General features: G+C 35.7%; 1 protein-coding gene across 4 annotated transcripts in view; it reads right to left on the reverse strand.

Moving 5' to 3' along the window:
* The window catches only part of Satb1 (SATB homeobox 1), a 75458-nt gene that overhangs the window by 24166 nt on the left and 24354 nt on the right, over nt 1-26938 (reverse strand). For all 4 annotated transcript variants that reach the window (XM_026395924.2, XM_026395923.2, XM_026395922.2 and 1 more), the window contains exons 6-9: nt 23810-23921; nt 20994-21448; nt 13287-13499; nt 5222-5377 (exon numbers count right to left, since the gene is read on the reverse strand). In XM_026395924.2, coding sequence (XP_026251709.2) covers nt 5222-5377; nt 13287-13499; nt 20994-21448; nt 23810-23921 — 936 coding nt within the window. The remainder of the gene's footprint in view (nt 1-5221; nt 5378-13286; nt 13500-20993; nt 21449-23809; nt 23922-26938) is intronic.

Raw genomic sequence — 26938 nt, forward strand, 5'->3', positions numbered from 1 at the left:
GTGCTCCCTACAAATATTCCCTTTGCCCCTTCCTCCTCACCCAAACCCATTTAGGGAGATGTAAGCTATACCTGTCCAGGGTCTCTTCTGCTCAGCTCCCCCCCCCCCCGGCCCCCGAGGGAAGGAACGGATGGAGAACATGTAAAGGGTAAAGGTACAGTTAGTTCTCTCTTCAGACCCTGGCTGAAGAAAACGTCCTGTGCCCAAGACAAGGGGCTCTGAGGACACACTGTAAACATCTTCTCACAGACTGCTACAGAAGGATGAGGCACCAGGAATAACAGAAACAGTGACATTCAAGTCTGCAGGGCCGCCTGTGTGCCTTAAATAGAAGGCTACACAGGTGAGCTCCTGTTGCAGCAAAGTCTGTCGCACTTACATTCCAAAAGAATGAATCAGCACACAGCATCAGATTGTGGCTTGCGTGAAGTATAAGTTAACTCTAACAAATAAAAGATGCCTTTCTACCTAACTTGCTGGAATACAGAATATAGTGTCACCAGAGATTTTACACCTGATTCTGTCACTATAGATTCCAATTCCTGGAAATAAAAATGACATTTTTTTTTTTAAAGCCCTGCTCCTAGCCTCACTGGTTTGTGACATGTATTTACTTGTATTTAATTCATTCCAGTCATCATTTAAGAATTTCCAAAACTAAAAGTGAGAACGATGTTTCCTTTCTTTTTTTAAGCCTCTGAAGCCAAGGAGCACTGGTTCTCTCTTCCTCCTGACCTCCCCTCTCTTGCTCATTGAGAGGCTGTGAACCTTAAAGACTAAAGTTTCTAAAAAGGAGATGGAAGAAAAAAAAATATTTTACTTGATTTGGTTTCTTCTACCAGTTGTGCAATTTTTGCAGAGTTTGAAATCCTCTTTATTCTTCTCTCTCTCTCTGTCTCTCTCTCAGTCTCTCTCTCTCTCTCTCTCTCTCTCTCTCTCTCTCTCTCTCTGTGTGTGTGTGTGTGTGTGTGTGTATGTTAAAAACCATGCCTATGGATCTAGCTGAAGTTGTAGTGGCCAGAGTCCTATAACTCGCAGAGATTGCTAAAGATTATACTGAAAGTATATTCAGTCAAATAAAATTTTCATCGTCTAGTTCCTTTACCCAAAAGAAATACCCTGTTCAATAAAACACGAGAGAGGAGTCGTTTTCTAAACACAAGTCGTGCTGTAGTGCTGCTCTGCGAAAGCCCTTTACCCCTTGCCACATGACTGTATCTGCAAACTGCACCCCGGCAAACATGAAAATCAATGTAACAATTCGATGTACAAGGCAAGGCCTACGGCGCTGCTAATGTCCCCTTGCTGGACACACACCTTAAGTCTCAGAGCTCTCAGGGGGTTTGCTGTGGAATAAAATTAGATTCCAACATCTGCCACTATTAAGGAAAAAATTCCATTTCCATCTCCCATATGAAAACACTATAACCAATGAACAGTAACTGAACCTTGATACCGTAATGGTTATTACCCAAATCAACTATTTTTTTAAACAGTAAAATTAGCAAATTCTGCTCTCATAATTATTTGAATGTTATCAGACTAAATGTTTGATAAAATTCCAATATGATTCACTTGGAAAAACTGCTGCTTATTTGAATACCCAGAATATAAAGTGTATTCATTTGTAGCTATTCACATTATGTTTAAAGCATATCATCTTTTTAAAGTTTGCATTAGCCTGCTTTCCTAACCAAGCACAGAAAGTAGCCTACCTTCAGTTTTTACTTGCATATTTTATTCAGACATTTCTATTAGAGTTAAAAACAATCTCATTTCTATTATTCATTGAAGAGAAGAGATAATACATGTGAAATGATGGAACCTACACGAGTTTCTTTTACTGAAAATATTCTGTGCATTAGTCACAGCAGAGTGTGCCTTACCTTTTAAAATGGAAGGTATTTGAGATACATAAATACATGATAAATAAATCACTCTTATCCACGAAGAGTATGGAACCTCTTACTTAGCACATTATGAAATGTTATCCATTTGTGTACAGTGCTGTATAATTTAAAAGCTCTTCTGCATACATTGTAGTATGTGACCTCCTCCCATGTTAAAAGAACCTTGGGCTCAATAGAGTTAAATAATCTTGCAATATCATGGCACCAGGGACACAGCCTAGACCACAGCCAGCCTCCCGTGACTCTTACAGCTCACACATTCACCTCCATTGGGCATGAAAAAGCCTGGATTCCAAGAGTCCATGAATGAGCCAATGAAGAAGGGAAAGCCTACACGGCTTCTATGATGAACTAGTCCAGTGTCCCTAATTCCTCACTTCCAGGACAGGGTGGGACTTCAGTACGGAAACTGCCTTGAACACTCAGGAAAACAGTAGGAGAGGTGCAATTTGGTGCGACTATTTATTAGCTCAGAGACCCTTATGCAGAAGCAGAAGAAAATAACAGTAGCTCACAGGGTTACTAAATTAAATGTAGATAATATGTAATTGCAGGGTAGGGTCTAGCTTGAAAGAGGTGCTGACTGTGAGGACAACCCAGACAACCAGGGCGAAACACAGAAGCAGATGGAGGGAGATGGGCTGAGATGATGTGTCCCTGGTACTGCTCGCTTCATAAACTGGATCTTTGGGGAGCACTGCACTATGACAAGCCTTGGCACATATACCTGAGGTATGAGTAACTACTTTAGAAGGTATAAATTCTGAACATGAAAAAGGCCGGTCCAATTTGAAGCAGATTTGTTTGCTGGTTGATGGGTTGGTTTTTGTTTCCTTCACATGACATCATGGTTGAAGAATAGAACCTAAGTAAATGACCACCTTTCCTTATTAATCAGATTTCCTGCTACCAAACTGTTTGGGGGGCTGTCTTGATACTCATCAATCCTTGTACATGTTTTCATAAAGAGAGTAGTACTGACACCTAAACTGAACAGCTAAGAGAAAAATCCCCAAAGTAGGAAGTTAGAATCCATTAGAAATGAGGAATAACTACTGAAAGGAATGAAAGTTAACAGTTCGCTTCCTCTCAAAGCCTGCAATCTGAATTATTAGTCAACCAGAAGGAGATCAGCTACAAGTTTGGGGGGCGGGGGTCTTGGGAAATAGGCCACCATGGCAGATGCTTAGAAGCTGCCCACTGACATTGCTGAAATAGCAGCTTAGGAGGATCTACAAGGGCAGGAACAAAGAGCAAGGATGTTTAAAAGCTCCCTAGTATTAGCCAACTGCCACCACCTTCTGAATTGTTCCAAAATCACTAATTCAGTTCAGGGGTGGAGAATCTAGAGTGTCGTTTAAAAGAATCAGGTCACAGGTAGCAAAGGGGCTGTTAACCATAGGGAGATATGCTACAGTCAGAAAGGACACAAGGAAAGGGTAGATTTGAATTTAATGACAGATACTACAGTCAGAAAGGACACAAGGAAAGGGTAGATTTGAATTTAATGACAGATGATAAGGACTAACTGATATGTATTGAATAGCTTTAGTATTAATTTTTGTTTGTTTTGTTTTAAGACTGACCTGATTATTATAATACATGTGTAGTTTCTCCAGTTTGGAGATTTGGGAAAAGTGTGTGGCCCTTGTAGGACTGAAGTCTATTATTCTTGGTAATTGAACAGGTCAGGGGGAAAATAAAAAGATGTAGACTCAGAAAGAAAGGCAAGATAATATATATATTTAAATAAGAGATCCTCATCATAATTAGACTAAATAGTCAAAACAAGAATGTGCAGGGAGGGTGGGTGAAGTGAGAACAGGACACTTCTCCTTAATGCATAGCCTTGGCATGTAAATGAAGACATCTGAAGAAGCACACAGGTTTGAAGCGGCTCTAACATTCTATCATAATTAGAAACATTTCAAGAGCCCTGTAATTTCCAATCAAAATTACAGTAATTTCCGATATACAAGCCATGATTCATGACAGAATTTTACATTCCATGAGAGATTACGGTGGCCTGATGTATGACACGCTGAGTACAGCACTAACATAAACAATTCAGTTTAATGTTTAAACAGCACTTGATGTTTAGAATCTCACAATAAAAGAAACATATTATTGTAGAAATTATCACTTTGACAGTGATTGAAGGGTAGGCAGGCATGTGGCCTATAAAGCTATAATTTTTACAGTCCACAGCTTGAGTTTAATCATTTTTATATAACATTTCCAAGATATCCCTTAAGTATTTCATCCAGCCTATAACTTAAACAAGAACAACATTTTTTAAAACCAAAACTCCCACTAAGTACTGCTAATAACGTCAATAGAGTAAGATTTTAGGAAAGGTTAAAAAGGTATTGTATTATAAATATGTCATATTGTAAATACTCCCAGAAGTATATATTTTAACCACAAATTAACAAGCTGGGGTGTTATATAAAAGAGGGTTCATTAGTGATAATAAAAATATACTTGTGTAAAATTTCAAGTTGTTTAAATCTCACCTGGAGCCCTTGGTTGCCTCTAAATCTCACCTTGACGCTGTTATCAAGTCCTTTGTAAAGGGGAAGAAAGTTCTGGTCCTTTAAAAAGTATTCTTGGCTTTGGAGAAGCATTTGCAGACAATCGTGAATTTGTTCTTACAGATGAGCAAAAATTATCAATATGTGACAGTACACTGACAAAAGGCAACAGTCTTTTTGTTTTTATCTTGTTTTGTAGAGATTTGCAACTCTTCCAATTCAAGTCTGTTCAGTTCCAACTCATCAGAATTGAACAAATTTTCTAATTGTAATTCAATTTGTGGATTGTGTATAAATCTACAGAAAAACTAAAATCATTAATATGTAAAGATGTGTGCAGTTTGTTTTAATAAGTGCACCTAATAGCTGTAGACAGCCGAGTGGAACAAAACAAACTGTGTAACTTTTGCTCTAGTATTGGCAGAATATAATATCAAGGTCATCTGAGTAATAATGAAACAGTAGTAAGTGAATGATTCTACTATAATGAACTGGACCAAGAAACGTCCCATCATTACGATATTCCTCTGAAAGCCACGATAAACTGACTCAGGGATTGACAGAGAAATCCTTGTTCAAGGAACGACTTGGAGGAAACAAAGCCAAGCAAACATAAACTACATCTGAACCCAGTTTCATCTCAGAGCTCTGTACATAATTCCTGGAGACTGTGACCTCTTGGTGGTGCAAGTTCGCATTGAAAATAGACACCTCTGTTAATGAGTATTCCACAGGCATCACAGACAAACATTCTCAATGCCTAATAGAGGCTCTTACCTGGCTTTTGGTTGCCGCAACCTTTGCAAACAGTGCTTGGGACACTTTAGCGCGCTTCATTTCCTGCTGAATCTCATCATAAATGGAAGCATTAATGTTCATGGTATTGTTCTCTGGTTTCCCATTCCTCTCAGTGGCAATAGTAGCTGTTTTCACCTACAAAACATTTTGAACATGGCTGTCATTTTTCATTGGCCAAATTGTTTTGAAGCATCTCAGGCTCGGCATCCAAACTGGACACTGTTGCTCCTTTTATGATCAAGGTGATCAACAGTGCAGTCATTCAACATTAGTTATTGCCCTGAGATCAGATTGCTTAAGTTAAGGAAGTCACATTGTCACAGGTGATTGCATCTGTAATGTGACAGCAACTGCCAGCTGACAACCAGGAATTATAATGCCATAAAGTAAGTTTGCTGGAAAACAGAATAGTTTCAAAGACTTGAAACCCCTAAACTAATTGTCTCCCAATTACCTTCCATTGCAATCCTAACAAAGGAAATTCACAATTAAAATCATAATGCACATTGCGGTATCTTCACTGCGTACCCGATGCCTAATAGACAACTGCATCACTAATAGCTATTATATACTATGGCCTTTTTAATTTTAGATTCTTCTTTATGCCTTTTCCTCTTATGTTTCATTTAAAAAATCTTCCATAACAAAGCCATTTGCAGAACTGCATATTTAAATCTTCTATCCATCCATGAAACAGGTAGAGTGCCTTGCTTAATTATCATAAAGGCTGGTTGCATTTCACACGTGCATGTCCAAGCTGTTCTGTGTAATTATTTCATCTTTTCCTGGCACCCTTGTATATAACTATTTCCTTTTGACTTGTGGAACTAGACAATAAGAAAATGTTTCACAACATTTCACAGAACATTACTGTAAGTTACACAAAATATATAATCAGTGACTTCACAAATACATTAGTACAGTGAAAAAACTTGTATCAGTGCCTCAGATAATAATGATAAACAGGTATCAGCCGGAAAAAAATGCCACACAATTTTAGGGAGAAAAATCAAATCCCAACCTCAAAATTTATTGACAGGACTGTTTTTCTAACTCCAAATTTTCTTATGTGGTTACATGAACCAGCTTTGAAACTTTACATACGAATTATGCAGCTGAATTTTCACTGAAAATATAAAGCAAAAAATTCTTACAGATGTAGAACCATGTTTTCTCCCAACCAAACAATCAAAGATCTCACTTCTCAGTGTTCTTTACAGAACCCAGGTTTCTATCCTCTAAATTCATGCCATCTTGAACAAATTCTTACATATACTATGGAAAATATAAAATGAAGTATATTTTAGGATAAATGGATGATTTTTTAAATTTTTTTTTTTTTTTTTTTTTTTTGGCTTTGAATGACACACATCTCTAGTCAACCTGTAAGACTTCCAGGTTTCTATTACCAGATCACCAAAATATTTGGCATGAAAAGAGGAATAGAGGTCATCCCCGGATATTTACTTCTCAAGGAACTAAATATAAGTACCCTCTGAAATGTACTTTTTTTTCACATTTTTTTTAAATTGGTGTATAAAATGTGCTTTCTGAATCCTCCTAACTTCTAGCCTGTTTACAAAATAATTCACCTATGACTTTTCTTGAGGAGGTAGATTCTTCCACCATGACATTACTTCCTCTAGGCATGGAAAGGATAAGGGTGTGAAAAGGCTGGACAACAGGCATGAAGAGAACACAGCTGGTGAGGCAGAACAGGTGACCCACTGCCTGGGCCTCACTGCCACCTTTCAACTATTACCTGGAAACAGAACAGCATGAGTCCAGGCTGGGTCTCCAGAGTCCCCTTTCCAACTCTGGGACTTATGGTAAGCAAGGGCCCTCATAGAGGTCCATTAACGACTAGAGGCCTCCAAGAAAGCACACAAGGCTTTGAAGCAATAATCTGCTAAACACCACTTTAGGAGCTAGAAGAGTTAACGCATTACCATAAATTGCTTACAAAGTTGCTTTGGTGAGATTCAAAACTTTGCTCTGGGGTGGTCTTGCTTTGAGGCAGAGGGATAAGGTTTAGGCAACCCACAGGGTCCCTTTTAATACCTATTTTTCTCACTGCTTAAATGAAAGAGGAAAGAAAAGCCATTTCAATTGCTTTGAAAATTGGATGTTATAGAAGTGGGGGCACAAAGTCCAGTGCCTACGAAGAAACGGTTTCTTAGTTGCAATCTGGTTAGCAATAGTTAGGAAGAGCAGGCTTTGGAATCAGTGTTTTGGTTTGTTTTTAAAATAATTTTCATTCTTTTGTAAAAATTACACTTGAGAATTTGTCTTTGAAGTGGGCTATAATCATTTTACTTCAAACCTGTAATATACTGTTTCTAAAAATTTCTTGGGTTAATGCACTTTTTATAAAGTGGTTACAACTTGCACTAAAAATTGTTAAAAATTGTTAGAAATTGCAAGATTTCAAAATTATTTTTTAAAAAAATCAAATAATCATTTCCTAACAGCCAACACAATCAAATCAAAACAAACATATAAAACAAGTACATTCGAAACATTGTTTATAAAAAGAATGTGAGATTAAAACTTTATAAAAAATATAAAGTTAGAAAGTCTCTGTATTACTTATTTAAAAAATATTTAGAAGAGATCTTTTTTAACTTCTTGTTGGCCCAGATATGTATCTTATCATAGATAAGCTATTAGAATTCTGGAATCATAATTTTTCCCCCCAAACAGAAGCTATTGCTGAAGGGGAACTGAGTTGGACAGCTTTTCAAAATATGAAGGCTGAATTTCTCCCCAGGTAAAAATGGAAACAAAAATCTTTTATACCTCACTCTACTAAGTACTATTTTAGCTCAGTACAAAAAAAAAAAAATCTTCTTTAATCCTGGTTTAGCTTTTAATATTATATCACACATTAAAATTCATAAAGTAGTTCATTCCAGGCAAAACAAACTACTCTTCAGCTCTTCTCCGCAAATAGCACAGGAGGTGAAATAAATGCAGTTGCCTTCTGAATAGCTTTTATCAAGGTAGCGTGTACTACTCCATTATTACAGCGGCGCCAGGGAAGTAGTTAAGAATGGGAGCTTCTACTATTTACCCTCCCTGGTGGGGACAGGGTGCAGTACTAAGGTCTGCTTTTTATTGTACTAAAATCATATAGAACACAAATTTTCCACGAAAATTTTACCGTGCTTAAACCCGCGAATCATACTTTGCACAAAATGAACTCTACTTTGGTCTTGACTGGTGAAAGTGCTACTGCTCTTTGATGCGTGAGGAACTGCCTGCAAGCAGTTTAGCTCTCACATACACAAAAGTTAAAGTTTTATGTACTTCTAATAATTACGATAATAATGGCTGGGGACATTTATTAGTCAGTTATTATGTGCTGGGCATTCTGTTAATATATCTTAACTGCTTAACCTATATAACAGACCAGCATAGGTATTAGGATCACCCCATTTTAAAATTGAAAAAATTCTATTTTAACAGACGTTAAGTGATTTGTCCACAGCTCAAGGATGAAATCTTATGTTTGTCTGGCGTAAGTGCTTATCTTAGAGACTATGGAGTTATATAGAGAGTCCGTGTTGCTCTTGGGCTTTCTTTACTTTGAAAAATCCTTAACTTATTGAAAGATGTGGGGCCTGCTTTTTGATGGGCATTTGCTAAATCTAGCTCATTAACATTCCAGTTTCAGAAGCTCATGGGTTTAAAAACGTAATGTTCAAAATCCAACTTGAATTTATTTTCTAAGATATTCAAACTACAAATGTTTTCTTAGTAATCCTGTGTCAGAAACATGCTATCCTGTAGCATGCTTATTAGTGCTGGAAAATAGTCCTCACACTCATATTTTTTATATTAATACTGTCTTTGGTATCATGTTTTGATCTTTTTGGACTCTTTTTCTTTCATAGGAACAATGCTAATTACTTTCCAAACAGACTTTTGAAGACTTATAGCTTTTTTAAAGATGACTATTGATGAGAAGCATTTTATAAGCACCTAAGTAGGATCTTAATGTTTCCCAAGGGATCCATAACAAATAAAACTTTTATCAAGTGTTAAGTTCATACCTGTAATGGAACCTGAAATTAAGATGAACGTATGTTTCATTATATTTGAGAGGTATTTGTTGTAAAGAAATGCTAATGGTGTAGCTACCAGGTTAATTATATATTCCTTATATGAACTTTGATCATTTTCTAGAAGCACTGTTATGAAATATCATACCTTACTTGATAAGCTAAAGAATTACATAAAATGTTAAAAAAAAGAAAAAAAATATATAATTCATATACTAGTTATAACTTGATAATTATATACTTTCAAACCGTCCTTATGGAAAATAAAACTGCAAAATTAATTTAACTCCAAAACTCACATGTATAAAATTACACAAATAAAACCAGAATAATCATACCTAAGGTAGAAATCATCAACTTAAAATTAATCTGTTCAGTAGAACAAATCATTCTGAGAAAATAATCATTAATTATTATTAATAAACTTCCTCTAATAAACTCATTAGGAAAATCTGTAAAGCACAGTCAGAAAAGAAACCTTTAGGACCAGGAAACTTTGAGGGGACTGGGTTCTCCCAGGTATTGTCTTATGACCATAGTTTGGAAGGGGTACTATCTTCATAATCCCAGAAATGACATTATTCAAAGTTTTCCCATGTGGATCATTTGTCAAATATCTCATTTATTTTCCCAGAACAATGTTTTCACATGGGTTCCTCTTCCTAATCTAACAATACACCTTCTCATCCCCTAGGACAAAACAGAGCCCTCAAGTTCCATTTTCTTACATAAATTTGTTTGTATTTTGAGGAGGTGGCTTGCAGCAGAGGAAAGGATGAGACTTCATAGGGCATTTGAAAACTTTAATTAAACCTTACACTTGGGTTTCTCCTTTTTCTCCTAGCAAAAGGCTGATTTGAGGATTTCATGAATTAATGTATATGAAGGTGCTTAGAAAACTGTGAACCATTATCAAGTGCACGGTATTCTTACTCCTTGAATTAAAGCATGGAAATTGTGAAAAAATGCTTTCAGCAAACATGTCTGGCCCAGAGGTTACTGCCACAGGCAGAGGGCAAAGCCCATGGCAAGGTTGCTGCCATTGGAGGACAAGGGACAGGTGTGCAGAGGAGGGCCTGAACCTGGGCAGGGCCAGTCAAGAGCTCTGTTGTTTCTTGAGTCGGATCTAAGTCTTCTCAGGTGGGGTACTCCTAGAAGCTATTTGGATTCCCCTAGCCAGAGCAATCCCTCCTTGAAGATAACTTAGAATTCAAATACCCCAAGAGTTCTCTTGTTTGATCGGGTCCTGCCTAAGGGCATTCCAAAGTCAGGTTCAGGTGTGACCTATACCTTACAAAGAGCTGCAGACAATCAGTTTTTCAGGCCTACAGGTAGTCTGGGCCTTCCCTGAGTCACTAAGGGCCTCTCTCCCTTTGACTCACAATTCTTTATAGAAAGAAATCAGAGTTCAGGTCAATCAACTCAAGTCAAAGATTTGTTTCAAATCTCTTCATTTTAGGGGAAATGAAATGTATGGTGATTTCACACAAACTCTTCTCCAGCAAAATATATAATTAAAGAAGGCACAGTCTTGTAATCTGTTTGTGTATCTGTGGTTTCCTCCATTTTGTTCTTTCCATTTTAGTCACTTGTAATTAGCATATTTTTAAAACCACTTTTATTTGTGTGGTCTATTGGTTCCAGCTTAAGCATTCGATTTCAACTTAGCATGTTTTCCCCAAATCCAAAGTATTCATTTTGCAGTAATAATTCCTTTAATATGTCAAGAATATCTTAAAATTTAATTCACTGAATCACCGTTAAAGGGTAAAATGTGAACACATTGGTAGTGAGTTTTATTACAATAACATTAAGTAATGCAAAAGGATTCTCCCTGAGGAAAACAGCATACCTTAAAGATTTACGCTATAGCTATGAAATAAAATGGAACATATGTACATATATCAGATAATCATTTCAGAATTTGGTTAGATTGCCAATAATACTGCATTAATAAAAACATATTTTTTTTTGAAAAAATTCCACTAGGAATAATTAGTAGTATCTACATACTTTGGTTTGATCTCCACCTTTCTTGAGAACAAACAAATGCAGGTAAGGGTATCTCAACTAAGTAATCAGTAATTCACATCAAAAGAAATTATATTTTTTTTTCTATCCCAACTTACCACAGAAAACAATGTCTTTATACATACAGATGGGAAAACTATCCCCATTGTATCTTAAGCATATGTGAAAAGAAGTATCACTTAATAAAAATTAGTGTAACTTTGGCTACAGAGAAACTTTGGCTAATGAATATTGATAGCATAATCCCATTTGAAAAGCAATGGAAACCCTCAAAATCCTAGAAAAATCAGAAGTTTACAAAAGAATATTTTGAATTTGTGTATTAAGGAATCATTAAGTTAAATATTTGGGCAGAGTTTTTAAAAAGATGCTCAGTGTTGAAATGCACATTGGTCTTCGGTAAGTCATTCTTTTATGAGCACTGCCAATGGGGTGATAAGCAAATTAACTTTCTACCCAGAAGCTGGCTAGTGTTAACTAGAGGAACAAAACTGACCAAAGTGTATTAACTCTTAAGTACTGCCAAAAACAACAACAAAAAAAGTGTAAAACCAAGTCCCAGGTAAAATACTTTTTTTTTTGTTCCATCACTCTTACAAAAAGTAAATAAAAAAATTCATTCATTCTTTATATTTTAGGAAATATTTTTATAGAAGGATCTATAGACCAAACTCCATTACTGTGTGTATGTAGGCAGGCAGGTATGTATGGAGCTACCATTCTTCTCTCCCAGAGAAACATGAAGTTTTTATTCACAAGTACAACAACGGCTTCCTTATAATTTGCTCATATAGACATCAATACCATTTTCATTAAATAAAATGGAGAAAATAGATTTTGTTGACATTTCTAAAAAGTCATCGTTTCTGAACATTATGATAAACACTTTCAGACCCTCAACAGTGGTTGAATATTATGTCTATTCCTCATTTGTGGAATTTCTGTAGCAGTTTCATTCTTTAGTGCTGAATAGGCTTTCTCTAGATTTCTGTCCTTGGAAATACGAGCTTTTCTTTTTACTATTGATGAAGATAGTTAATTTCATGATGACATTGTGTTATGTGAATACTTTGAATCTGTATTCCACATTCAATTTTTATCCATCGAAGCTGACCTTATTTAAACACATTAAACATGTTTAGTTGACCTTAAACAATGTAAGAAAATACATCTGCTTGTGAAGTTTGAGTCTAATCCACTATCAAACTTTTACCTAATGGTTTGAACTGAAAATTAACTTCTTGAATTCTCATAATAGTTATGAGGCTACTTTTGAAACCCGATTTCAAAAATCATAATACAGATGTACATACACATAAAGTTACGGAAAAGGTGACTTTTTTCCTTCCATTATAAAAAAGTGGAGAAATTTGGAAAAAACTGAAAATGTGCCCATTTCTGGGAATATAGATGGAATTCCTTATCAGCCCCATTTAAAGCTGCCTTCGAGGATGGTATTAAACTTAATTATGAAAGATTACAAATGAGATGATGTGTAATTGGTACCAGCTGCAGTTCGTATTGGAGAGCATAAATACAAATGGAATTACTTATTTATTTTTATTTATTTACTATTCAAATGGCAGTTCTAAAACTGGTAGGGATAAAACTGACTTTATCCTTTTTTTTTTCTATTGAGTTTAAAATACTTCTTAAGTGAAGAAGTATTTTGGTAGTGGAGACAGATATCCCACTTCATGACTCCTTTTCACCCTAAGAGAACCCAGAGAATGGAGCAACACAAAGCAATTTTCTTTCCTCTAATTAGTAGCTTATTGTTTTTATGTAAGAATTAGTAATTCGGGACTAAATTTCAAGAATCTCTACGAAATTTAAAAAACGAAACAAAAACCTAGCTAGCCAGCTACCTGATTTCTTGAGATTCTTCCTTAAACATTAAAAAAGAGGAAAGAGGGGAAAAAAGAGTGGCAAAGAAGAGGAGATGGCACCTGGGGAGGGCGGCTGGGTGGTGTGCTTATCAGGGGCGCAGGACCCATGGCGGAGGCAGCGTTCAAGCTCCTTTCCCTTTCATCCTGGTATATTCGGTCCCTTTCTGCTTCTGGTAACTGCAAGAAATTCTGCATAGCCCGAAGGTTTACCAGCAAAGACTGGGATGCAGTCTTGGGGTCCTCTTCCTTCCGGAGGATTTCTGAAAGCAAGCCCTGTAGGGAATAAAAGGCAGAGGGTGAGCCTGCTCCCTGGTGTGCTCCGTCCAGCCAGAGAGGATCCTCCCCCCTCCTTCTCCACTGGGTTTGGAAAGTGAACCGTCAGAGGCATGAATTCTACATGGGAATACATTAGTTACAACTGAAGTGGTGGAGAAGAGAGCCTCAATTGTATTCTTAATTTTATTAAGCATCTGCTTTACATATAACATAAACTGAAACTGCCTAATTGGTCTCCTTCCTTTGAGTAGCTTAACTTGCCATGAAATCTTTCACAGAGAGACGATGGAGGGAAGTTAAGAATAAATGAAATCCTCATAATACAATAGCAGTGAACTGTATAGTTCTCAAGCTGCCTAGACAAAGGCAGTGGAATGCCAACAAGCTCCATATGTAAAGATACAAAGCCATTTCTAGGGCAGTTAAGTAAAACTTTTGAAGAAAATTAACTGTGACCTATCAGGGGGGGAAAAAAAAGAAATATTACTAAAGCTTCTCTTAAGGTTTATACTGTATTTTCACAAGCAATATTTAACATACTTCTTAATCTTCAAATCATCAAAGTTAATGACACCAGGTGGCCCTTTCAATTTGCCATTTAAAGGAAACCACAGACTATCCCCAAAGGATTCTAAGTACCATCTTGCTATGCTAATCTACTGGGTAACAGGTTGAATTTTTGAACTTTGGAAACCACAGGTAAAACCTGCAATAACCATTTTCCCACATTGCAAAAATCCATCATAGCATACCCAGGAAAAGAATAATCTCAAGTTCTGTAATTATCAAACTTCTTAGTTAATAAAAATAATTACCAGTGACACAAGAAATTTATAAACCACCAGATAACTCCTCTTAGGAGCCTTTCTTCCCCAAATAATACAGCATTATTTTTCAACGAATTTTTTTTTAACTTTTGAAAGGACTTCTTTAAAAAAAATGTGGTCGTCTTTTGCAATATGCTTAAGGGATAACAAACAACAAAAGTATTGGAAATTTTTTCTGGCCATTTTGTAAGAGCTGAGCAGCCCTTGTCTCTTCAATCTTGTACATAGACTAATACTTGGAATAGTATGTTTTCTTCACTTAGCCAGAAACTCGGTTTCTCATAATATATCTCAGAATAAAATTTCAACAAGAGTTCTATATAATTTGCAAATCCACTTTGCAATAACCTTGTAGAAAGTGTCTTATCAAAATGATAGAGCCCAAGGCTATAACATTGAAGGTATTTTTAAAAAAAATATATTTTCTTAGAAATACAAACCTTGTTTTATTTCTAATTCCTAAAGATAATGTACCACCCTGCCTAAATATAACATTTGGGTATAGGTAGTATAAAAGCACTGTCCACTTTTAAAATGATTTATAAGCTGGTATTTTAAAATAAAACTTTGACATATTTGGGGAGGCTAAAGAGTTAACTTTAAGGAAATCTCTCAACTGGTCTACTGCAACCAGAACCTAGTAACTGGACGTGAACTTTCAGTTTCACCATAAGAAATGTGAATAAGGAATGAAGGGCACACGTCCCTGGGGTCATGATACTACAGAGCAGTGCCACAACTCCACATAAGAGCAAAACAGGCAGTTAATTGAACTAAAATTCAAACAGGCAATCACCAGCTATTTAATTTGCACAAGGCCAACTAATTAGATTGACTGTGCTTCTGATATGTCATATTGAAATCAAAACATACAGGTCACAAGGAAAAAAGAAAAAACCCCAATAAGTGTAATAAAATAGCCCTTGCTCAATACCCCTCCCCCTCAAACGTTATGTATTTTTAAATGTGCTTGGCAAAGCAATGAATATCAATGGCACAGAAACAGAGAGAGAGATGCAAATGTTCTGCAGACATGTCATAAATTCCTTCAGAACAATATTCATTTTGGTCATCTCAACATAATACCTACCACATAAGGGTTTGATATTTATTAAACCTAATAATTATGTTTATACAGATTGCAAAACAAAAAAAAAAAGGAAAAAAGACTGCAAATATAATAGAAATGTGAAGAAGATATGCCACCCAGATGTAAATTCTAATAGTAATTGTTATAGCACTCTGGGTGTGCCTTCATTGAAAAGTTATATAACACTTTGTGAGATGTTTATTTATACTAATACTTTAATAATTAAAAAAAAGTAGAATGGGGCAAAAGGTATCCTGTAAGTATTGAGAATACTTTTCTATTTCAGAAACTTGAAATTAGACATTTTAAAATCTTAAATAACAAGGTAATAGATCACATATTTCTACTGCCAATGTTTCCCAAAGAAGCAGAAAACTACAGTGAGAAAATCAAACAAATGAAAAAATAAATACTGTTCTCTCAAGTCTTGTTAATGTGAGACAAAGTCATGCCGGTATGACTTAGAGGAGGAGATAGTGTGTCACTGGCAAGAGGATTTAGAAAGTTTTCTACTTATTGTCCATATTTTGATACTGGCATGCCTTCCCATTTAAGCATGAAAGTATTGCAGGAACAAAGCATTTTATTTCCACTTAAATTAATTGTCCTACTGGAACAAGTACAGTTTTTCTGCCTGGAGTTTGCTGATGGTCTGAAGCAATGTTTCAAACCCTGGAACACTCCAAGAGCTCTAAAGTGGCCAGTGTGGACAATCTCCTGTATTTTAGAAATCTTTTTTTTTTTTTTTTGGCCCAGAGCTTTCAATGAGGGGAGTGCCCCCTGGTGGAAATGCTTGAAAATATTGTGAGAAAACATTTGATTAGTGTTAATTAAAAAAAAAAAAAGTCACTTTAGAATACTTCTGGATGCAAAATGATTACTATCAGAACCCTACTAGCAGGGAATGCACATTTTGATCCTATTTAGGTCACTGTTTTTTGAATACTTGCATTTAAGGATTCAAGATGTATGTGACGTCCACTTCCCATTTTCTATAGTTGAATATAATACAGTACAGACTTGCCAAGCTAGGTCACGTAATTTGTAGTAATTCCTCATGGTTGACAGAGGAATCTTACCAAAAAATCCTTCTTCATACTAACAACAACAATAACACCACCAAGAGTATGTAAAGGCCATCATTACGTTAGTAATTATCATCAATATTGTGCATATATCATATCATCAATATTTTGCATCTTAGATGCTCAATAAATCTGTTAAACTAAACAAAATTATTAGCTTATTTCTTGTTCTAAAAAGAACTAGAGGACTTATATCTTATGTAGGAAGTTACCAGCACCTCATGAATATTAATTTTATTGGAAATGAGAAGCTGCCTTTCATTGGGACTTCATATCTTACAAATAATTAGATGTGTGCTCTATATATGAAAACATAAAAATTATTCCACATTGTCATTACATAGTGGTTAAGTAAGAATGCTTTTTTTTTCAATTAAAGAATGAATTTACTGAATTCCTAAACCTTTGTTTTTTTACATTCCAACAAGAGTTTACAAGTTATTACGAGTAAAATTCATTAGTAATTGTAAGAGAAAGAAAAAAAACTTCAATAAATATTATCAGTACTTCCAAAAGCTAATTATGAATTCTTTAAAACAGTAGATAAGCAAAAGAGACTGCCAATCTGAACAAAAAGCCTGTCTGGCCTCCCGTTTGTCTCCTCTTTGAACATAATCACTGATTCAAATAGATTTTATCAGCTTCATGGAACTTCAAAGCCCTCAGAAAGAAAATATGATTTTATGAAACCTCCCTCCTAAAAAGAAAATACATAGAATAGTCTTCAAGCCTACCTATCTCTGTCCCTTGGTGAATTTTTAATCACATGTCCAGGTGAAAGAGTATTTTCAAACTCCACCCACTCCTTGGGACTCATGCCAAGTAAGTTATAAGTAGACGCATTTATCTCTGTCCTTAGGTAGGCTAATTGAGAGCTGTCACGTTGGGGTAATAGCACCTTTTTACCTTTTATTCAATAGTGACATGGATAGTGGACTTTTCTTAAATTACACTGTGAAGAATTATAGGAACACAGTAGCAATTTCTGTTATACTTAAGCAGGCAAATTTCTCTCCACCACATAATTTACAGAACTCAAATTCAATAAAACATTACATGATGGTCCATTACTGTTATCAGTTTTGAATAATCCATCTTCATTCTTTATTTTACTGGAAAATAAAGTGTGCCAAAGACCAGAGAAGTAGGAGAAAAGAGGGAAAAAAAGCCACAGAGTGGGATCACAGTGAAACTCGGTTTTATTTTTTTTTAAAAAAGGGGGATATTAAAGAATGTATTTTCTTGTATCACAACCTTTAAATAGCAATATTACAGAGAGGTGAATTGAAAAGTATCAATACAGAAGCTGTGGCAATGACTTTTAGCCATTGGTTTCCATTAAAAAGACATCAAGTAGGCATAACTGTATGAATGACATGCTAAAAGCCGGTGTCTTCAATAGCAATTAAAGAACATATGCCCATCAATTCAGAAGGAAGGAAATTCCTTAGAACAAGTAATTTTATAAATTTCATCATAAATTTTCAGAAAAGACAGACTTTAAAAAAATAGTTATGTATAAAAAAATAGTTATGTTTGAAAGTTTTAAGAGAAGATGATGTTTTAATTTGGGAAACCCTATTAAGATGATGAAAAAATTTTCAATTAAGAGTTGAAACATGAAATCAAAGCTTTTAAAGTCATTCAGAGGTGTCAGTGACTAAAATGATTCTCAATTCATAACCATGCTATTATATTAATATCTCAACATACTGTTTATGGAGTACAATATCTTTATCCAACTATGTAACTTTACATTTTATGTACATATTTTACATTAATTTTTTTTAAAACCTGAAGTTGGAATTGCACATTGTAATAAGTGCACACAAGTGTGTGATGTGTGATTTAACTCTGCAGAGCTCCTCTTCTATACATATGCATTAGCATGTGTATTTTCGTACTCCACACTCACACCATACTCACTCTGCACCTGCTTTTATTGAAATGCATACACTTTGAAATAAACACACTACATGCATTCATATGAATGCATAATCATTAAAATAAATGCAGCTGTGTGTATGTATGCGTGTGTGTGATTTTTAAGTATGACTGCTGAAAATACATACATGCTTGTGTGTGCAAAAGCTAGCCCCTCTACCAGTGAACAATTAAATATACATAACAAATCACTGCTATTTAAATCAAACAGCTTCCATTAGGGCCCAACACCTACTTCTACTGAGAAGGACCAACTACCAAGTTTAAAAACTTAACACTTTTAAAATCCAGGGCTCCAAATAACTTTTTGGTAATTATTTTGTTCTAAATTAACTATTCAAAAATAGGAATCTGTATAATGTTGTACCAGATTATCATTCTCTTTTCATCCTTGGAAAAAATAATATTACTGTTTTTGAATATTAACCACAGAGATAACTATCTTTAAAAGAGATTAATTTGGTATAGCAGGAGAAAATTCTACGTTTCTTCTAATAAATAAGTCCTATAGATACCTGAAAATCTTCAGTATAAGAACCAAAGGCAAAAAAAAAAAAAAAAAAAAAAGGTCAACTTTTCACAATAATAGTGGTAACATCACAACCCAGAAGAAAAACCTCAATCATGGAGACTCTCTTCTCATCCCAACTCTCCTGGCATCCCTTACCATATAAAATGTTCTTTCCTTCATGCTTTAAGATGCAACTATTTGCTCCATTTTTCAAACTTATCAGTAAATCTATGTCTATAATTTGTGTCCATGTCAATGTTATCTTTGCCTGTGGGTTTTTAATTGAATCCAACAAGCATTACTGGACTTTTATGTAAAGTCCTTTTTTTTATTTTTGGCCCAATACCGAGTTATCATATTCACAAAAATAAAAAATACCACCAGAAACAGAAATATCTAAAGAGTTGACTTTTGATTCATTCATTCATTCATTCATTCATTCATTTTATTTAATAATTATCACACACACACACACACACACACACACTGAATTTAGGTGTCATATGAAATGTACAAGCTAATATTGAACAGTTTTTAAACAGTAAAAATATGGAACTACGTAAAAACCATACAATTTCAACCCGAAACATAACCATGTGTGGCTGCCCTTTTAAAGCTACACCCATGGTATACAAAAAAAAACAGATGAAGAAACTGAAAACAAACACTGAATTAAAGGCTTTGTCAGGTCTCCTAATGCCCAATCGAGTTAAGGCAAGCCAAAAATAAGTCACAGCTGGGATTCTCCTAGGTATGGAAACTCTGCCAACAAGGAATTGATACGAGATTATTTTTGTACCAGTATTTTATTCTTATCATCATATACTAAGCAAAATAACTTAAATATGAAAGTATGAGTCAGGCCAAAAAACAAAAACAGATTGACAAAAGGGACAGTGGCAAAACAAGTTGGAAAAAAGATCTTACGTCCTCAGTCTAATCAAAGTTACCCACTCTTCTAGTTTTGTAGTGTGCCTTGGACAAAAATAAACACTATATGTATCATACCAGTTTCCAAACAAAGAAAGAGCCCTCTCATGCACAGTTTGATAAAATCAATTTGTTTAGGGCTTCTCAAATGTTTTTCTTATGATGTCTCCTATCACATACTGCCTTTCCTCTATGTCCCTCTAAATATGGTCTAAACTAACGGCTCCACAGGAATTCTTGCAGGAGGATACGGGTGTAAAACCCTAGGGATATACACAGATCTCAATGGGAAGTCTAAAAATGGGTCTGCAAACGAAGGTCTGTAGATTGCCCCTACCTCACTGCCTGTTCTGTGGATAGTCTGACTGAAAACACCACCATACCCACACCCATTCATTATCTCCTGCTGCTTGTCACTCTACCATGTGGGAGGGATTTTATGGCCCTCAAAGCCTCAAATATTTATTATTGGTCCTCTTAAAGATAATAGTGTGCTGATCTCTAGCCTCAAGAATGAGGTATGGAAGAACACTGACATAATCTGAGGGAGAACAAAGCTAAGAAGCATTTTATACTAATAAGTCTTATTATTTTCTTTCAAAATGGCTGCTTAGAAATCCATGCTAGAAATTGCTTTTGGGCTCCCAAGTGTCAAAAAAAAAAAAATGTAGAAGAACTTCCATAAAGCACATTTATACACTGAAGTCTGATATGAGTTGAAACACAGAAAAGACATTATGCTATAATCTTGGAATCCTACCCCTGACCTCAACCAAGTCATGAAACTTTCCTTAATAAATAATAGTGTATGATTCTGTTCTATAAAACATGCCGAATACCCCCTTTCGAAATATTTCTGATATTTAATTTATTTTTTCAAGGCCTCTGACTCGAGATCAATCTGTTGTTCATCACTTTCCCTTGATAGAGGGGCTATAGCGTAGGGAAAGGAGTGATAAAAACTAGGTGCCACCACGAACAAGCAATATGATCACATCTTGAAGAGAAAGAGTCACTGTAGAGTACAAGAATAAACATGAGCATAGATGAGATTAAAGAAAGGAGAGAGAGAGCAGAGCCATGTTCAGACAGAAGGGAACTGACCTGAGTTCTGTTAAAAGCCACACGTGCAAACACTGCCTGGGAGATTCCTGCTCGTTTCAGTTCATCACGAACCCACTGGTAGATTTCGGAAGACACCTCTGTGTTGGTTGAAACCTGTTGCTCCAAAGGCTTATTCATAGATCTACTGACAGGGGGAGGGTGGTTCAAGTACTGTTGGTTTAAGGACTGCTGGGCTAATAGTCTATTCACTGCATACTGCTGATTCAGTAGCTGGGCCATCACCAGCTGCTGGTTGACCAGCTGAGGACTGATAGGCGTTGATACCAGCCCAGGGTGCAGGTTTGGAAGAGGGGTCCGGACAGAGGGCTGGCTGCCATGGGAGAGCTGTGCGGGGGACGGAGGCTGCTCAGCTGTGTTCCCTGGGACCGGCTGCTGGCCAAAGTTGACATGGTTGGCACCTTGCTGGGATAGCTCAGAAAGACTATCCATTTCGACTAAAGTGGACAAAAAATAAAAAATCATGTTCAGCCAACAATGATGTGTAAATTGATAGGAATTTCTGATCGTTTCCTCAATTAAAAACCAAAAGACAGTAGACACAAGGTACAATGAAGAGTCCAATAAAACCAAAACAATTTCAAGACAGGACTCACCAGGCTTCATCTTGGTTTTCCTCTTCTGAGCAATCCTACAGACTGAAAGTGGGACGACACTCCTGGTCTCCATTTTTTAAGTGTGCTTTATATTTAAGGCATAAAACCTACTATATTCAAATTCTTGGTAACTAGTTTTAAGGTCAAACTGTTTCTCATTCTCATTTATTACCCCAAGAAGGCTTATAAGCAATGATGTTTATATTAAAATGACTTCTAGAAGAATATCATTTGCTTAATGGCAAACTAGAAACAGTGAGCCAAGCTAAGAAAATAAGCTTCTGGTAACAAGCAACTAGAGAAAAGAAATTTACAAATATTTTCTTGTGTTATATATTAACCTTAGTAGTTTAGGCAAAAGGTGTGAAAGGGAAAAAAAAGATGACATAAAATATTTCCTATGTTCAATTTTTATGTAGCAGTGAGTATAAAGAAGCGGTTGGTCTATAAAGACGTAATAAAAATGGGCATAACAACAATAATAACTGAGCACTGTTCCGAGTATCTTCTGTGTCTTGTTTCAGTTAATTCTAACCAACACAGATAGGAGGTTTTTCTGCAAGTATTTCTTAGAATGAAGCAAATGATGTACCGTGTAACAACATGGTACCTCCAGTGTTGCTAAGACCCAAATGTTTTCTCGAGAAGCTTGGGGCTATCACCAGACACTACAGATAATTCTGCAAGGAAGGAGCAGGGAGTCATTCTGGGACAGCAGTGATGCTGCCACAATTCTGAAATTTATTTCCACCTGCCCAGGTCGAATGCTTCTCCCTTAGCTGGATCCCACGTGTGGACTGGCTGAGTATCAGATCTAAGGGCAGCAAATTTTTTGCTGCTACAGGGAGATTGGTTTGATGCTCTGGTCTGGAAAGGTTAAGCATGGAGCTCGATGTAAATAGGCAAAAGTCTTTCCAAATTTCCTCATACTTCCCTTTATATACTCTATTTGGATTTTAATCATCATTTCTCTTTTCATTAAATATGCAGGTTTTATATTTAAATGAACTTATCATGTAGCTATCGTCACTGATATATGTAAAATATAACTAAGAATTTGGGAAGAAACCGTCAATTTCTATCAGTGATATCAGCCCAAGTGTGCCATTCAGAGATAATAGTAATTCAAGCAATTATTCCAAAAATGATGCATTGTCTTCATTACAGCCCTAAGCTATAAAAGGCAAAGAATCTGTTTTGGTAGATGGATGGCTTTTCTTCAAATATTAAAAGCTAAAACATGCTCAAAATTTGGTTTCTCTTGTCTCTTAAAATCTTTAGGAAAAGTTATTATTGTTGCTATTATTAAATGAATGTAAAGGAGATAAACAGAAATAGATTTAAAACAGGGCATAATGCTATGCATATTAAACATCCGATTCTTTATTACTTTAAAATACATTATTTGGAAGGTACAGCTATGTGAAAGAAAGCAGTAATAGAAAATTAAAACATTACACTTAATCACAGTGTTTGCAATTGTGAGCACTAACAAACTTGATCTGGGGAATATGCCACAATCTAAACGTTAAGCTACAGGACACAACCTTTACCTGTCATTTCACACTGCAGGTAAATTTCCTGCATAATAGATACTGAACTAGAGTTACGTGATAGGATAAAATGCTACCCTGGAATTTTAGTTTGGAAATGATGCAATGGTGTTCTACTATAGATGATGCAGAGGGATGCCTGCCAAAGTGCCTGCTGCGGGGGGTGGGTGAGGGGGGCCAAGCTATAAAAGTGACTTGATCTCAATTATGGAAACTAGTTATTAATTAATACAGTTTAGTTTCCTTAAAATTTAGGTGCAAAAACAGGCTCATCCTCTTTCTCTCAAATAAAAACAAAAGGCCTAAAAGCACGACTTACTTCTCAGAGAAATCACAGCTAATATTAGCTATTCAAGGCCTGGTTAGGTCTTCACTGAGATGTTAAAAAATGACAGCTCCCCTCCTCACGCCTCGATTTCCTGCATGTCTGACAACCAAGTCAGTTTGGCTGATTTAAACACAAACATTTATTGAATTTAATTATCTCATTATACTCATACCCACTCCCCACCCCCAAAGAAACATTCTAAATTGATCTCTAATTGGGCAATCAAAAGACCTGGCTTTAGATGTGACTTTGATAAACCCCCAAATGACACATAATGGTATGTAGCCACCGCTGCAACCATTTTTTTTTTTTTTTGCTTACCCATCATATCTTTTGTCTTCTTGAAATGTTTGTACCACCTTCCAAATTCTTGACATTTTGCTGCTGAGACATTTGCATAGTAAGTGCTGTTCACAATGGAAGAAATCATACTCTGCATGAAGAGGGGGGGAGAACATTTGTAATACATAGCAGCACAAGAGGCAACACAGCATTGTGGAAACTGTATTTTTTTTTTTAAATCAACTGAATACCAATACATTTTTGTTTTACACTTTAGCCTAAAGCTTCAACTTCTGAAAATTCATTAACTAGACCATCAAATGCTTATTTAAGTAGCAAGCAACAGCCCACTGAGACCAGTATAAAGCTATCAAACCCACAGACTCTGCTCCAGGATTATTTATCCAAACTCCATTAATATCATCTATTCCTAGCCTGACAAACATTCATCGATTCCAATAAATTTAAAGACATGAAGACAACAGTATGTTTGCAATTCATAAGTACATGATACTTTGCGATGGAATGACTGGACTCTACACCCTTACTGCTTAAAGTATGGTCCAGGGACCAGCCATATGGGCATCACCTAGATACTTGTTAGAAATGTTGGATTTTGTGCCCTACCCCAGCACTTGCATTTTACCAAGATCCACAAGGGATTTGCAAGCACATTAAAATCTGAGAAACACTGCTTGTACTTCCACTTCTATTATTTGTAGTTCAATTGGAGGTGCACTAACACTGTTCAAAGGTTAACACTGATCACATTCAAGAAAAACTATTCAAAGAGATTCTCTATCAGAAGGGGGAAAAATATTCTGCAATCTTTATGGCTAGCTTTATCTATAGTAAAGCTTGAGTTCTAAATTTCAACCATGGAAAAATTTTTTTAAATACATACATCTCAGATTTATTACATTTCTCTAGGAAGATGAAAATACACATATTTTCTCATTTTTTTTATACTGCTTTTAACAAAACCCTAGAATCAGAGTTAACCATTTAACATGTAAAAATAAAGACAATAATCTTAATGTATTATGAGGAGTTGTTTTTTTTTTTTTAACTCATTTTAAATAAAGAGAAGTGTTTTCTTTCCAGAAAATTTTAGTCATGGTAATTTTAGTGACTTAATTCCATGATCTTTTAAGCTAGAATGCCCATATTCTCCAGTAGCATCTAAATTAATTTTCTATTAAGTCTTAAGAATGAGCCTTTGCAGCACCAATCCATCCCTCACCCCAATGAGTAGAAATATGAGAACACACATTTCAGGTTGCAGCTGGTCTACAGGGAAATGGTTTACAGAAGGCAGCATTGTTCGGGAGAGAGTGAACAACCAGAAAAGCCAGTTTGGGGACAAAAGTATTTTTATATCATTATCGTCTTTAAGCTACTTCTAATGTAAAGCTCTTTGGGTTATTATTAATTCTCCTGACATCCATTACCAGTGTTAATTTTGTAGCATGCACACATTTCCGTAATGTGTAAATCTGGGGGAATCTCTAAAGAACTTGGATTGATGGATAAGCTAGAGTTGTATTATTTATGTAAAAAACGGCTATCTCTACTAAGAGGTACTGTGATGATATCTTTTTTTTTGACACTTTCTACTTTATAGTCATTTTCACATTTTATTTCTCTAAGAAGACATTCTTAATGTGCTCATGATGCTCTGCCATTAATCCAATAGCTTGCAATTTCACTAAGAGCCTCCCACAGTCCACAGTGCAAAAAGACACTTAGCAAGGTTGCCAAAACCAGAGCCAGAAGATTACCTGATCCAGTTAACAATCAGTCAGCTTCAATCTCACTTACTCTATGGTAATAATGGATCAATAAAGCCAGACACTAATAAAACTACTGAGATCACTGATGGATTATGGTGATTCTGCAAATGGATGACAGTTGATGCTCTTCCACTTTGGTCTAATTCTTTCAAAATTATTAACTCTTTATCTAGACATTCTGACAGATGCTTATATGTTAATACAAGTTTTAGACATAGTTCGTATCTTAATTTTTAGAAGTGTATGGAATATCTAAGTTTTGCTAACGTTTCTGACAAATATCAAATCTATTTCAACTTCCCAATAGTCTGATAAATGAAATTTGCTCTTTGATGCATACTTACTATGTGCCTGGCTGGTACTAAAATTTTGAAGATGGATAAAATGGAGTCTCTGCATACAAAAATGTTATCATGTATTGGGAAGAGAGAGATAACGTAAACCAGTCATTTCAATTCAACATGATTCAGTGCACCAACAGTGGAAAATATATGGAGTGAAGGGAGGGGAAGAATCCATAATGTTTGAAAACTCTGAAATGTTTTATAAAGCTAGATCCTATATGTAATAACATTATGTCCGTCATTAATATCTACATTGGGAAAATAACATCCAAATGCACAGCATCAGCGAAGCCCTTGTTCGAACCTAAGTTGGTAGGCTATGTCCTTAAGTGATTTTTCTGAATGTCTCTACTTTGTCAAGTGATGTGTGCTCAGGAAACTCTGATTCATACAAATACTAACTCATATTAATGTTATATGTATTAATATTAAATGCCACATTGGGCATAAATCAAGAGCCTAATCCACAGGTTATAATGCACACCAAAGCAACTTTTTGGAATTTCTTTTGTGCTTTTGCAGGACTGGGAAATATTTTATAATTCAGGTAATTTGGGGCCATCTCTCTTTTCATCAGAACAACATGAAGCAATCTGTATGACTAAACCACTCTGACAACCACTTCATGAAGCGCTCCTTCTTGATGGCAAAATCCCAACTGCAAGCTTAGATGTGGCATCTGAGTACACAGGTGACTTTCAGCAGCATAGAAGAGATACTGCAGAACATTGTAGTGCACATGGGTATTTGAAATATCATACCCAATACTGTCATGTTAAATCTGAAAAAATCAGGAACACCAATTGTTTTGGTGATATAAATTACAAAGTGAAGACTGGTGATATATTTTACGTGGTAGGATGTATACAGGTAGACCAAGTTCCGTGTTTTAAATGAGAAAGCCTTGGGACTCTTATGCCAATCCAAGGCGACACTGGTTTAAAAAGATTGTGCTAAGCAGGGCTGGGGTTCCATATTACTTTCCAGCCCAATGCATGGCATATATTAAATATACATCGAATGTTCATCTG

Source organism: Urocitellus parryii, chromosome 3, assembly GCF_045843805.1.
Source record: "Urocitellus parryii isolate mUroPar1 chromosome 3, mUroPar1.hap1, whole genome shotgun sequence".
In the NCBI taxonomy this organism is placed as follows: domain Eukaryota; kingdom Metazoa; phylum Chordata; class Mammalia; order Rodentia; family Sciuridae; genus Urocitellus; species Urocitellus parryii.